Source organism: Corella eumyota, chromosome 2 (genome assembly GCF_963082875.1).
Source record: "Corella eumyota chromosome 2, kaCorEumy4.1, whole genome shotgun sequence".
NCBI classification, from domain to species: Eukaryota; Metazoa; Chordata; class Ascidiacea; order Phlebobranchia; family Corellidae; genus Corella; species Corella eumyota.
Genome location: NC_137491.1, coordinates 2,235,274 through 2,250,442, shown reverse-complemented (window position 1 = coordinate 2,250,442; position 15,169 = coordinate 2,235,274). Strand labels below are relative to the sequence as shown.

The window sequence follows — 15,169 nt, the reverse complement described above, 5'->3', positions numbered from 1 at the left end:
CGCAGTGTGAACGGGCGTTAAATTGTACAAAAATGCATACATAGCCTACTAGAGTTTCTTTTATTTTTTTATTGATGCCTTAACTTGTTTTAAAAATGTAAAACTAATTTCTTTTTATGTACATTTGCCCACCATTAGTTTTCTGCATTATTTATTTTAAATCTTATTTAAAAAATGTTATAATTTTCATCGTTGTCTGCAGAACGAAGCAAGTAAATATAGGACGTTTAAATACTGGCAAAATACTAACGTATATTTGTAATATGATGTCACAAGGTTTTTTGTTTGATAGTAATTTAAATATATCTTTGAATAACAACCGATGATAAAATAATCTGCTTTACGAAATTTTGAATTCACTGGCAATTGAAATTATGTACATGGGCCACAAAGTTTGTTTTGTAAAGTTTTATTTGATTATGAATACGCGATTATAAAATTTTCTGCGGTGATTAAAGTGCAAATGGCCCGCTGTTTTGAAAAGAATCTTCGGGCCGAGGTGTCTGTGCCGAGAGGTCCACAGGCCAAAATGTCTGGATACCTATTTAAGTTATTTTCTTTTTTTATTTATATGGTTTTGATTGTGAAATTTAATTAGTTTGGTTGCATTTAACAACCTATTTTTATATATTAATTAGTAGTCCAATAGTTTGCATTTGTTGCACTAACACTAATAAAACAACAGGCAGCCAGGAAGGATGGTAACATTAATCTGTTCATACATTTATTGTAGTATGGCAAAACACTTATTTCAATTTGCAAAGCGATAAAAAATCATTTAATTGCAAGTTAAGTTTCAAGATCAGCTTAATTGATGTAATAATAAACATTTTGTTTTAAATATTAGCGCTATGCTGTAATGACTAATCAGTTTACTATAGCGATAATGAAGAATGCCAGACACTTCGGCCCCCAGACACTTCGGCCAAGACACTTCGGCCAAAATTTTTTTTTCAAAACAGCGGGGATTTGGCATTTTAATTACCGCGAGAAATTTTATTTTCGCGTAGTTATATACAGTTTTTTAGACAGTATTTGAAACAAAATAAGCAGTAAATTAATATTTTTTGTTTAATAATAATGTGCAAGAACATGTTATCTTTCTTTTGCCGTGTCAATTTTTAAATTTTACAAACTAAAACCTATAAAAAACTAATTTTGAAAGCGCGCGCTTTTAGGTGACGGAGGACAATGCATAATGATATCTCGTATTTTGCCAAATAATGCCGCCTTTCCAAACAATATTTAAAGAAAATAGAGCGTTAATTTTTTATTTTTTACACTGAGGATTATGCATAAATATGTTATCTTTCTTTTCCCGTGTCAATTTTTTAATTTTACGAACTAAAACTTATAAAAAACTTATTTTGAAAGCGCGCGCTTTTAGGTGACACAAGACGATGATGCATTATGATATCACGTGTTTTGCGAAATAGGGCCGTCTTTCTAAACGATATTTGAAGAAAATAGATCATTAATTAATCATTTTTTACACTGAGGAATGTGCATAAATATGTTATTAGTTATTGTCCGTGTTAATGTATATAAATTTATATACTAAAACACAAAGAATAAAACGTTTAAAGAGTTGCCAAAAGATTTGTCCTGCAAAAAAACGGCGGTAAGTCGGCGATGAAATTCCCGTGTATAAAGTCAGCGTAAGACCATATTTTACCGATATTCAAAATAAAATTTTGCATAAAGTACAGTATATATAAAAGTTTTTATTGGTTGTTACGTTAATAACATATGTTGGTTTTTGAAATATTTATTTTTTTAAAGATTTTTGTTTCAAAAACCTTTTTTTAAAACGAAAGAAAGATGGGTGCTTTTGGCCTGCAAAATTTTATGACTAACATATGTCATTAACGTAACAACCAATAAAAACTTTTATATATACTGTACTTTATGCAAAATTTTATTTTGAATATCGGTAAAATATGGTCTTACGCTGACTTTATACACGGGAATTTCATCGCCGACTTACCGCCGTTTTTTTGCAGGACAAATCTTTTGGCAACTCTTTAAACGTTTTATTCTTTGTGTTTTAGTATATAAATTTATATACATTAACACGGACAATAACTAATAACATATTTATGCACATTCCTCAGTGTAAAAAATGATTAATTAATGATCTATTTTCTTCAAATATCGTTTAGAAAGACGGCCCTATTTCGCAAAACACGTGATATCATAATGCATCATCGTCTTGTGTCACCTAAAAGCGCGCGCTTTCAAAATAAGTTTTTTATAAGTTTTAGTTTGTAAAATTAAAAAATTGACACGGGAAAAGAAAGATAACATATTTATGCATAATCCTCAGTGTAAAAAATAAAAAATTAACGCTCTATTTTCTTCAAATATTGTTTGGAAAGGCGGCATTAATTGGCAAAATACGAGATATCATTATGCATTGTCCTCCGTCACCTAAAAGCGCGCGCTTTCAAAATTAGTTTTTTATAGGTTTTAGTTTGTAAAATTTAAAAATTGACACGGCAAAAGAAAGATAACATGTTCTTGCACATTATTATTAAACAAAATATATTAATTTACTGCTTATTTTGTTTCAAATACTGTCTAAAAAACTGTATATAACTACGCGAAAATAAAATTTCTCGCGGTAATTAAAATGCCAAATCCCCGCTGTTTTGAAAAAAAAAATTGGGCCGAAGTGTCCGGGGGCCGAAGTGTCTGGTTACCGATAATGAATGTACAAATTGTTTTTTGTTTGTTGCAAAGCCTTCTATGTACAGGTTATGTGGCGATTTCTGGTTAAGTTAGTAATATGGTGCCCATAGGAATAGGGGTTATATGTACCCGATCAATGAATTTTAAACTTTTATTAACTGTAAATAATCATTAAAAAGTATATCATTGCAATAAATGCATATTGTTATGCATAAGGCTTTTTCAATTGTTAACAATTTCTCTCATGTTAATAGTTTTTGTTACTAAGGAAAATGTTGATTAAGCAAAAAATCTCTTATTGTCTGTAGTTTTCAATCGGCTCAAAGGAAGTGGTAGATTTAAATGGTGTCAAAATTTTCATTTTTTCAATGATATTCACCACATGATGCTTTATTTCCACATCACCTTGTCTGGCAAGCTCTGTGTCAATTTGATCTCTTATGTCGATCATCTTGGGACGAGATTTCGGATCTTGATTCCAACACTTTTGCATTTGATCTTAAAGGAATGTGACAAGTTTGCCATCTTGGGGGGAAACTGACTTTTCCAAATTTGCGATCTCTTGCAAATTTGGGCGTTTTCTCCTTTTCACCAAACCAACATGTTCTTCCCTTTCAATGTTTTCACCTTTTATCCACGAAGGCTGGCGAGCAAGAATCATGAAGAGCATCATGGCAAAGCTGTACACATCCATTGCTGTCGTAACTTTTAACCCCATGTTTTTTAATTATTCTGGAGCTGTATAGAGCCAAGTATGCTCTTCCCTTCTTTTTGCTGGGACAACACTACATTGACTAGGATCAGTAATGGTTACAAAGTTAGCCCCACCAAAATCTGAGATTTTGCATCTTCTGACCGAATCTTTTTACGGCCGAATCTTCAGGTCCCGCTCTCGATACCCTACTTTTTACATCTAATTATAAACTAGAATGATTTATTAAAAAAACTATTAAAAACAATTAATCTTATGTTTAAACATTTGTGTTCCATAAAGCCTACAGCTAATGGAAAAACTGTCTGACTGTATATTTTGCTATCAATTTTCTAATTTAATAAATTTTTGCCAGACTTATACCAAACAATACAAATAAATGTTCTTGGCTGATGTTTTAGCAGGCGATCTTGCTTTGATGATAGAAGTAATCTAGCTTTCTTCTTTTAAATCTAGTTTACACAAAGTTTTCTTCTTTATATTATAGAAAATTATATTCTAAAATCAAAAGTATTTTGTCAAATCATTTTTTATTTACAATGGTTAACATAACTAGTTGATTTTTTTTGTAATATTTTTATACGTATTTTAATTTGCAAAGCGATAAAAAATAATTTGATTACAAGTTAGATTACAAAATCAGCTTGATAGCTAGATTAATGCAACACCACATATTTTGTTAGATTAAGAGCGCCATGCTGCAATTAACAACTAATTCTTAATTAGTATCTTAAAGTGGCGAATGTCTTTTTAATCAGGTCAATAAAAAGTGTATAGATTATTTTTTTTTTGTGGCAAAGTCGCTGTTCTACTATGTACAGGTTATGCAAGGAATTCTGGTTAAGTGTGATGTTGGTAATGTGCTTCCCATTACTATAAAAATAGGGGTTAAATGTAGTCGATCATTAGATTTTAACATTTTTGCACTGTTAATATTCAACAAAAAGTATATAATTGCAATAAAAACAGACTGTTATGCATGAAGCTTTATCTACAGTTAATAGTTTCCCTCTTGTTAATAGTTCTTGTTAATAAGAAACATGTTGATAAAGCAAAAAGTCTCCGGGAATATTAAAGTCTGTAGTTTTCAATTGGCTCAAAGGAGGTGGTAGATTTAAACGGTGTCGAAATTTTTATTTCCTTGATTATGTTTAAGACATGTTGTTTTATTTCCACATCACTTTGCTGTGCAAGCTCTGTGTCAATTTGATCTCTTATGTCGATCATTTTGGGACGAGATTTTGGATATTTATTCCAACACTTTTGCATTTGATCTTGGAGGAATGTGACAAGTTTGCCATCTTGGGGGAAAACTGAGTTTTCCAAATTTGTGATCTCTTGCAAATTTGGGCGTTCTCCCCTTTTCACCGAACTAACATGTTCTTCCCTTTTAATGTTTTCACCTTTTATCCACGAAGGCCGGCGGGCAAGAATCATGAAGAGCATCATGGCAAAGCTGTACACATCCATAGCTGTTGTAACTTTTAACCCCATGTCTTCTAATCTCTCTGGAGCTGTATAGAGCCAAGTATGCTCTCCCCTTCTTTCTGCTGGGACAACACTAGATTGACCAAGATCAGTAACAGTTGCAAAGTCAGCTCCGCCGAAATCTGAGATTTTGCATCGTAGATCACTTGTAAGAAGAATATTTTCGATCTTCAAGTCTCCATGTGTCATTCTTTGATCATTTTCCTAATTGTGGAGAAAGGAAAGTCCACATGCAATGTCAAAAGCAAATTGTAGCCTTACAACTATTGGTATATTAATGGTATTTGCTTTTGTCACCATTAAAGTTTTAAGGTCACCACACTGCATGTACTCAATGATAATTCCAGTTGTTTGTGGATATGGCCCCCATTCTGTATAGCCAATGTAACTGACTATACCAGAGTGACTGGCTCGTAGACACATATCAATTTCGTGCATAATTCTTATAAAAAAATTGTTTTGTGTTATTAATTCAATAAAAATTAAGGTTATGTTTATATTATGCCTATTAAATTAACAAATTTTGAGAAAATTTGAATTTATGATTGAGAAAACTTGAATTATGATTGAATCAAATATCGAACAAGTTACATTGCTTTTTTATGTTTAATTTCGTCATTAGAGCCCGTTAATGAGATAGCTTTAATGGTAACAACTCCACAATGTTTAAGAAAACCAAGACGCACACAACCAAAACCTCCTTTTCCAAGAAAACCTTTTTCTTCAAGGTTGATTTTAATCTCATTTGAGTTGTAATACTGTAAACATATTATTTATACTTGCTTTCAGGCATTAACCAAATATATTTATATTCTAGAATAATTGAAATAACAGCAATTATAAAAGTAAAATATCACAATTGCCTTTATTAAATAAATAGATTTAAGTTACATGCATTTATTTACTTTTCGATTTTTTTGGGTAATGCCTCGAATATTGCTCTGTAATGTTTGAATTTCATCTTCAAGTTTTTTGGTTTCCTAAATAGTATTGCAATAATTTTATTTAAATAAAAAATTGAAGAATTTAACTCATTACCATAAAGTTATTACAGTTTACCTGGACTTGGTTTGTTAACTGATCTTGAGTTTGTTTTAGTTTTGATTCTGTTTGAGAATAATTTTCTTTCCATGTTTGTAGTTCGGTTGCAAGGTCTTTTTTGCTCTGTTAAAAAAATTAGGAAATGTATATACTTTTTGTTGTTATATTCAACTACATTTGTTAATAAAATGTTTTTAAATGCGCAATAGTTGTTGCTATGAAAATATTTAAATGAATGATAAATTCATGATTTACCAAATTAGTTTTTAAACAAGATTTAATAAAAAATGTTTAACTTTATTACAGTTTATTTTGTTAATATCGGCCGTTATTCAGTTAACAGGATACTATGCCTAGCCCAAATAGTAAAATTAATTTTTTTATTTTGTTTCTAATTAGTTTTTGTTAAAAAATTATTAAATTAGTTTTATACATTCTCTGTTTGTTTTAGTTGGTCTTCTTTTTGTTGTAACTTTCGAGAAATTGTTTTATTTTTTTCTGATAATTCTTCAACTTGTTTTGTCAAGTTTTCAATTGTCTAAAAGTTTTATTTGAAAATTAATTAAAACATTAAATTGTAAAAGCTTAAATGTAATGCAGACTTTTCCGAAAATGCACTTACCTGTGTTTTTTTTGTTAAGTTTCTTTGACTGATTCCTAAATTTAGTTCCAGTTCATTGCTCTTGTTTGCAACTTCTTTTAAGTCTTTTTTAAGAATTTTGTTCATCTAAATATAGTTTTAAAATGCATAAAGAACTTTTAATTGTTGTTGTTTAACCTAACATGTTTTTATTTATATTCTATAAAATTTTTGCTGTATAATTAATGAAAGAAGAGTGACCTTACAGCCTAATTTATAAAATAAATTTTGTTACATTGTTATGCTCTTTAATCAAGGATAAAATGTGTGAAAATCAACCAAAAATGTTAGACTGTATAACTAAGTTTAATACTGCGACACACTTATTTAACATACCTGCCAATTTCTTGTGTTATCTTTAATAAATTGATTTTTGGTTATTCGCACAAAGTCTTGTAAGTTCAAGTTGTCAAAAAGATCAGGGTTAAGCAATTTTTTAACAATATTTATTATTTTGTCATGTTGGGTTTCTAATTCTTCTTCATTTAAAGAATGGTTATTGCAAATCTAAATAGTTACCTAATTTTTTATAAATTTGTTAATTCTTTAAAATTGTGTTTGCCAATTAGTTAAAAAAGTTTTTAATTGCAAAAGAGCCTTCGCTGTTACCTTACAATTTTTAAAGTATAAAAAAATTAAAAAGAGATTTTGAACAATTCTTAGCTATTTACAATACTTAAATTTTTGTTATTATTTTTGAATGCCAACAACAGACTTTATATGACAAATTAAATGTTAAAAAAAGGTTAAATAAAAAAATTAACTTAGTTTTGTTAACTATACCTTTTCTACCATTTTTAAATTTGAAATTAAAAATGTATTAAAAAAATTGTTTATTTTTATTTAAGAGAGGTAATCTACCTTATCCATTTCTTCTTTGTATTTACTTTGCGCTTTAAATATTTTCTAAAAAAATTTTAGAAATAAAACATTTTGCTAAAAACAATTTTACTCTAGGATAAATTAATAATCCATAAAGAAATATAATATAACTTAAACTTTTACAATTCTTACGTTGTTGTTTTCCTTGTTGTGGGTTTCAAGTTTACAACGCAAATCCTTTATAAAATTTAAAAACCCAGTGTTCCTAGAAAGGCCAGAAGGGAGTAATTTTAGGGCTTCTTCTAATGCTTTTTGATGTTGGTTTTCAAACTCTTCTTGCTTTAAAGCCTGATCTGTACATAGCTATTAAAAAATATAAGTTTGTTATCCACATGTTTGTTCAAACAAAATTGTTTCTTAGTGATAATGTTTTAAATTTATTACCTAAATATTTGCATAAAATTTAAGTTTAAAATTGAATTTTAAATCAATACATTGATATTTGTATATTATATTTTTCTTAATTAAAAACATTTTTTTTTAAATTTTGCTTAAAGTAAGATAATTGCACATTTAAATGATACTTGCTTTTAATATGATTTCTTCATATTTGTTTTTAGCTTGACTGGTCGCCTTTAATATAATTATTGTTATTTATTAAACTACCATATTCACAATGTAATTAGAGAATAACTTACATAACAAAAAAACTAATATTTAAAAATACATCATTTTTTAATGAAGAAAATAATTGTTTAAAAATTTCTTATATAAAACACTGTGTTATGTTAAATGTACCTTTAAATTTCTTGCATTATTGTCTTGAAATTCCATTTTCTTTAATTGAACAAATTCTTGAAAGTTTTTGTTTTCAAAAAGATTAGGATGAAGCTTTTCTTTAACAATATTTATTACTTTTTCATGTTGGTTCTCAAATTCTTGTTCATTGAAAGCACGGTTTTCACATAGCTACCAATAAAATATGTTATTTCTACAAGACCAATTTTGTTATTTGTTATATTGTAATACTTATTTGTACTAACATGATTTTAAAAAGATTTTTGTTAAAATTTATGTAGCAAACAAATTACAGTTTTACCTCTTTGTTTAAATTAGAACATGTTTTGTAAATTAACAGTTTCTTAATAAAAATTTTTTTTTTTTTTTAACACAGAGTTGATTTTTTGGTGACACATTTAAGTTAGTTGACATTTTAACTAATGAAAACTACCTTTTTCATTTCTTTTTTGTATTCACTTTGTGCTTCAAGTATTTTCTTTAAACAAAAATTAAGATATTTAAATAAAAAATTACTAATTAATTATCCATAAAAATTACTTAAATTTTTTAACCTTATTGTTTTTGTCATTGGTGGTTTTATATTCTTCTTTTAAATTCTCCGTAAAATCTTTAAATTGTTGGTTATAAGTATCAAAATAAAGATATTGCTTTTCAGCTTGGAATGCTTTTTGATGTTGGTTTTCAAACTCTTCATCAGTTAAAGCTCGGTTTATACAAAACTTTTAAAAATAATTTAACATTAAATATATATCTGTTTATCCAGTGTAAATTATCATGCAATTATTTAATTTTTCGTAGTTTATGAACATATAAGAATTTCAGGGTTAACAAATAATTAAATAGTAAAATATATTACAATTGGAATACATTAAATATAGTCCTTAACAAAAACAAATTTAATTAATTTATTTTAAATTTGTAAGTTATTGATGCTCACGTTGTTCATGTTGGCATCATATTTAAATTTTGCCCTGTCTAGTGGCTAATAAAACAAAAATTAAAGTTTTTTTGTTTAGGTTTATATTGTTAATATTTATAAATTATTATTCAGTTTTTTAATTTAGATTTAAAATCTTTTTTTTTGCTTGTTATTATTTTTTTTAATAAAAAGTTTTTATAAAAAGATTAATAAATATTTATTTAGATTTGTGTTATTTATACATTGTTACCAAAATATTAAACATAGGCTTAACATTACAATATATATCATAACTTTACCACATTACAGTAATATTTTAATTAAAACAAAGCTATGTTATGTTATGTTATAAAAAATTATATAGTGAAAAAATATTTTTAAAAAAACTAAAAATTTTAACTTTAACTTTGTTTTCTTAATTTTGTTTTATACTTACTAACTGGTTGTTCTATAAACATAAAAATGTAAATCATTAAAATTACCCGTTTTAAACATGAAATTTGCTATTTAAACATTAAAATTAAATTTTAAACTGATAAACAATTTTTTTTTTAGAACAAAAAAAATTATTTTCAAATGTTAAAATAATTTTGTTTAATCCTTACAATCTGTTGTTCAAAAAACATAAAAATGTAAATTATTAAAAAATGATATAATTTAGCTTAGGAATATTAATTTAAAGAGTAATATTAAACTCTAGATTGAAAAACAAATCTTATTTTATTTATATAAAAACAATAATATTTTGAAAATGTTAAAATAACTTTGTTTAATACTTACAATCTAGTTGTTCCATAAACATAAAAATGTAAATTAATAATAAATTCAATATTTATATAACACAATTGATAATTTTTAAAAAATGATAAAATAATTTTGTTTAATACTTACAAGCTGTTGTTCCACAAACATAAAAATGTAAATTAAAAAAAACTGATATAAGTTAACTTGAAAATACTAATTTAAAAAGTAATATTAAACTCTAAATTAAAAAAATTTAATATTTATATAACACAAATGATAATTTTAAAAATGTTTAAATATTTTTTGTTTAATACTTACAAACTGTTGTTCCATGAACATAAAAACAAAAATGTAAATCATGACAACTTTAATATTTTATCTTAAAATTAGTAATTTAAACAGTTATATTTTAATTAATAATAAATTCAATATTTATATAACACAATTGATAATTTTTAAAAAATGATAAAATAATTTTGTTTAATACTTACAGCCTGTTGTTCCACAAACATAAAAATGTAAATTAAAAAAAACTGATATAAATTAACTTGAAAAAACTAATTTAAAAAGTAATATTAAACTCTAGATTAAAAAACAAATCTTATTCTATTTATATAAAAACAATAATAATTTTGAAAATGTTAAAATATTTTTGTTTAATACTTACAGCCTGTTGTCCCAAAAACATAAAAAAAATTAAAAATTGTAATAAGGGTAAACCATTAACATTTTAAAGTATTAAGTAAGTCAGTTGTATTTAATATTTAAATTAAACAAAGCTTTCTGTATTTACATAAAGTAAATAATCTTAATGCAAAAGAACTTTATATACAATTTTGTTTAGAAACAGTTATATAAACTTTGTTGTTGTTTTAAGATATTTAAAAATTAAAATTTTGGTTCTTACCCGAGATGGTCCTAAAAAATAAAGATATTACGAAATTAAATGTAAACATTTATTTTAAATTTAAATTTTAATATTTGTTCAAAACATAAAAAAACATCAACTTGAAAAGGTATTTATTAAAACAATTATTTTATTTACCTTCGTCGGACATTTTTGGTCTTCAGGTCTTGTGATATATGTGTTTCCTAAGAAAAACATTTAAACAATTTATATTTTGTAAAGTGCATGTTGTATACATATTATTATAGGTGGGCACAGTTAACCGAAAAAGTATCTTCGTAAAATGGTAATTCGTTACACAATATATTAACTTTGTTAACGTTTATAATTTAAATTAAACCAAATGTAACCGAAGTTATCGATAACCGTTGACAGTAAAATTTTATTTAAACAAACAAAAAAATGGCCTATTTAAAATAAAAAGATAAATTTAATCTTAGTTGATAATTTAACTAAAAGAACGTAAGTTTGTAAAAAGTTTTTTTTAAATGAAAAAAACTGGCCAAATAACAGCGACCCGCTAGTAGCTACAAACCTCGGTTAAAATTGCAATGTTTAAACTCGATAAACGGCCATATTAAACACATATATATCTCTATATTACCTCGAATTTACTTGTAAAATATTGAATTAACGGACTTAACGTAACGAAAGCACAAATTAACAAAAGTTAACTGGTTCGATATCGAAAAAAAGTTAAATTTTAACGAAAAATTTAAACTTCCGTAATGAACGATCAACGCATTAACAGTTTAGTGCCCACCTTTGCATATTATAAATTAATAAAAAAATTAAGGTTTTGTTATAAATTTAAAATATTCTTACCAACGTTACCTTTTTACTTTAATTTAATGTTGATGGAAGTGTGTACTTTATCTTGCTAGAACAATTATTCAAATGGTTTTATTAAAATGTTTTAAAATGTAGCAACCTTTTAAACCTACTAAAAATATATCAATATTAACAGCGATTATAACAATTTGTTAAATATTTTAGTTTCACTTGTATCTGTCCCAAATGTTAATTAATGATTTTATTTTATCCATACCTAAAGCTATTTATTTTTTAATTGCCGTTCTTATACGATAGGGCTAGTTTGTAACTTGCTTTAAATAAAAAGAACAACTATTTGATTTAATTCAAAACCGACAATTTTTTGTTTAGTATCCCGTTAACATTTTTAACAAACTAAATCCGTTTTTTCATTGATATATAACGTTACGACACATTAAACGTATGTGCATACATACTTTATGTATTTTGGCAATAACTTTGTTAACTATTAACGTTAAGTAAACTAATAAAATGTAGGTTGTCAAACAGGTATAAGTATATAGTTTAAGCTGGGTATTATACACGTCTAATGTAAAGTTTGTAATGTGTTAGTGCAAACCTTTTAAGCAAAAAATAAAATCGTTTAGTAAAAACAAAAAAAATTTCGTTAACTTTTAATATACCTTAAAATATTTTTATATGTGGATAACAACATTAAAAATTAAATAGTTTTTTTTTTAAATGACACATAAATGTTTTAAAAACGAATCTTTTTGTTGATCTACATTTCTTTTTTTTATATATCTCACCTAGCAAAAAGTTGCTTAAAAACCATCATAATGTGATTTAAATGTTTTAAATAACACATTTACTTTATTTAAATAAGCTTACCCTAAGTTAAGATAAAAAACATGAAATAAAAAAGACGAATTGTGGCTTTAACTTTTATATAACCAACAAATCAAATAAAGACAATAAACAACTTGAAGTTAAAGTTTCAGTGTTTATACTCGTAGCGCTATGTAACGCAGGTAAAAAAGACATTATTAAACAAATATTAAATCAAGCAAATAAAGGGACGTTTAATGATCTACATTTAAAAACCAAACTGTGTCGTTATCAATATTTATTTAAATATTTTGTTATAATTATTCTTCATGTAATACCGAAAATTTTTTTGTTTGATCCTGTAGCTTATCAACAAACTACTCTTGAATTGGGAACAAAATATATATTCATAAAAAATAATTTGAAAAACCCTTATATAACAACATTTAACAATAATTGAGAAAAATTCGCGATTAAAATGCTCAAAATTATAATTTTTATAAGTGAGCTATTAATCGTGTTTCCACAAGATTGAAAGTTTCCATTGCAGCCATCTTAAAAAAAACAATAATATCGTTATTGGTCCTTGTTTGCCTTAAATTAATGTAATAAATAAATATGTAGAGGCGGGTAGTGTTTAAAACACCTGGCTTTACAAAAATATAAGATCAGAAGTTTGATCCCCACTGCTTTCATGTCGTAGCGCCCTAAATTAAGGTGCTTAAAACATTATGTACCTTTTCTAAGATCAGAATTTATCGTTTTTTATACGATAATAATACCTTAAGCTGCCTAAAAGTTGACTTAAAACTGGCCAAGGTAACAAGTGTTGCCTTATGATAAGGCTTTAGAGTCGACCCTTTCACATTTAGAGTAAATTGTTTAAAAATACACGGGTAAAAATTATTCACTGTACCTGTATTACAAGAAGTGGTATACGATCTTAAGTTAAAATCTTCCAGAATTGTTTTAGAAAATATTTCAACATCGACACAATCTCTCGTAGTATGAGTAACATTGTTTTCTTTAATTTGGAAATCACAATACATAATGTACAAGGTGAAGTTAGTTTATTATAAAAAAATGGCTAACAAATTGCTTAACTTACCCGGCAGCGTGGTGTAGTGGTAAGAACACTTGCTACACCACACATGGGGTCGTGGGTTCAATCCCCACTGATCTCATGCTGTAGCGCCCTTGAGTAAGGCGCTATAAACGGTATGAACTCCTGCTGAGCCAGCAATTAATCAGCAGCATAATTTTCGGACCATTAAAATCTATAATATCCCAAACTGCCACAGGCAACTCGAGACTGGGTCGGAGTAACTGATGTTACTCTATGTTTAAGTCGCGCATTCAACTTTTCCACATCGAGGATAAAGATATATACAAAAAAAAAGAAAAACTTACCCAAGTCCATATTTACTGTTTTTATGCAATATTTCTTTTCAATTGGACATTCTTTCAAATAACTTCTATTTAATAGACAATCGTTACAGCTTTGATTTTTGTATGTCGAACAAGTAAAACATCGACGTGTAACTGAAATATAATATATATAATTTAAAAACAGACTAATGAAAGTTAAATGTTGTATATAAATGTTGTTATAGTACTTACCATTCTCGCTTTTGTTCTTTAAATTTGTAGATAATGGTTGGTTTAATTGGCACGTTTCTATAAATGTTACATACTAAAATTATTACCAGCTTATATTTAAATTAGATTTTTTTTGTATATATCATTATCCTCGATGTGGAAAAGTCGAATGCGCGACTTAAACATAGAGTAACATCAGTTACTCCGATCCAGTCTCGAGTTGCCTGTAACAGTTTGGGATATTATAAATTATAATTGCTCGAAAATTACGCTGCTGATTATAATTGCCCGATAATTACGCTGCTGTGCTGGCTCAGCAGGAATTCATACCGTTTATAGCGTCTTATTTAAGAGCGCTACAGCATGAGATGGGGATTAAACCCACGATCTCATGTGGTGTAGCAAGTGTTTTTATCACTACACCACGCTGCCAGATAATAAGCAAATTTCAAGTTTAAAGGGTTAAGCATACCTTTATAATCATTACTTTGGGTAAATTGAAATTCACATAAATCAAGATTGCATTTGTCTGTTTTACAAGTTTTAAAACAAGATTTGTTATCTCCAATACTTATTATCATTGTTGAATATAAAGATTCGCTACACCCTCTACTTATATAACGAACGTCTGAAAAGCATAAATGTACTACTGAATTATATGCAACTTACACGAATATATAACATAAAAAGTTTGCATTGATATAATAAATACCATCAAAAGTGCGCATTGTAACTGAACAAGAACTTTGTTTAGATTCACATTTTGTAAGGGGAATACTTATATTGCTGAGAGGATTGAAACAATCAGTATTTAAATTATTTGAAGCTGTTGAATTAGAGCTGCATTTATAGCAAAATAAATGATCTAAAACAAACAAAACATGTATTATTCATTTAAAAGTTTCTTTAAATTGTAAAAATAAAATATAAACGCTTAATACAAACCTGTTACATTAAATTCACTTTCTAAAGTTTCTAAAAATAAATAAAACGTAAATTTCAAGGCCTAAAAAGTGGATGTCAGCTAATATACGATAAGTTCTATTTTGTTTAATTAGTAAGTTTTTTTGTAGAGTAAACTGTATTCTACCTGAAAAAAATACTGATGTTACGATGCTGGCAAAAAATATAAAATACATAATTTCCTATCTAAAGTTATCGTACAAAATAAATACATATTCTACTGCATAGCCAGTACTAAGA

General features: G+C 26.8%; 1 protein-coding gene across 1 annotated transcript; it reads right to left on the bottom strand.

The window, feature by feature from the left end:
• Positions 1-12,572: 12,572 nt before the first annotated feature.
• On the bottom strand, positions 12,573-15,153 carry LOC145743500 (uncharacterized). Its single transcript, XM_082561480.1, has 8 exons — positions 15,057-15,153; positions 14,912-14,941; positions 14,679-14,831; positions 14,439-14,594; positions 13,988-14,044; positions 13,778-13,909; positions 13,284-13,391; positions 12,573-12,921 (listed from the first exon to the last, which is right to left on the bottom strand). Exons 1-8 carry the CDS (start codon positions 15,103-15,105, stop codon positions 12,800-12,802), a joined length of 807 nt encoding a protein of 268 aa, XP_082417606.1. The 5' UTR covers positions 15,106-15,153; the 3' UTR covers positions 12,573-12,799.
• Positions 15,154-15,169: the final 16 nt, after the last annotated feature.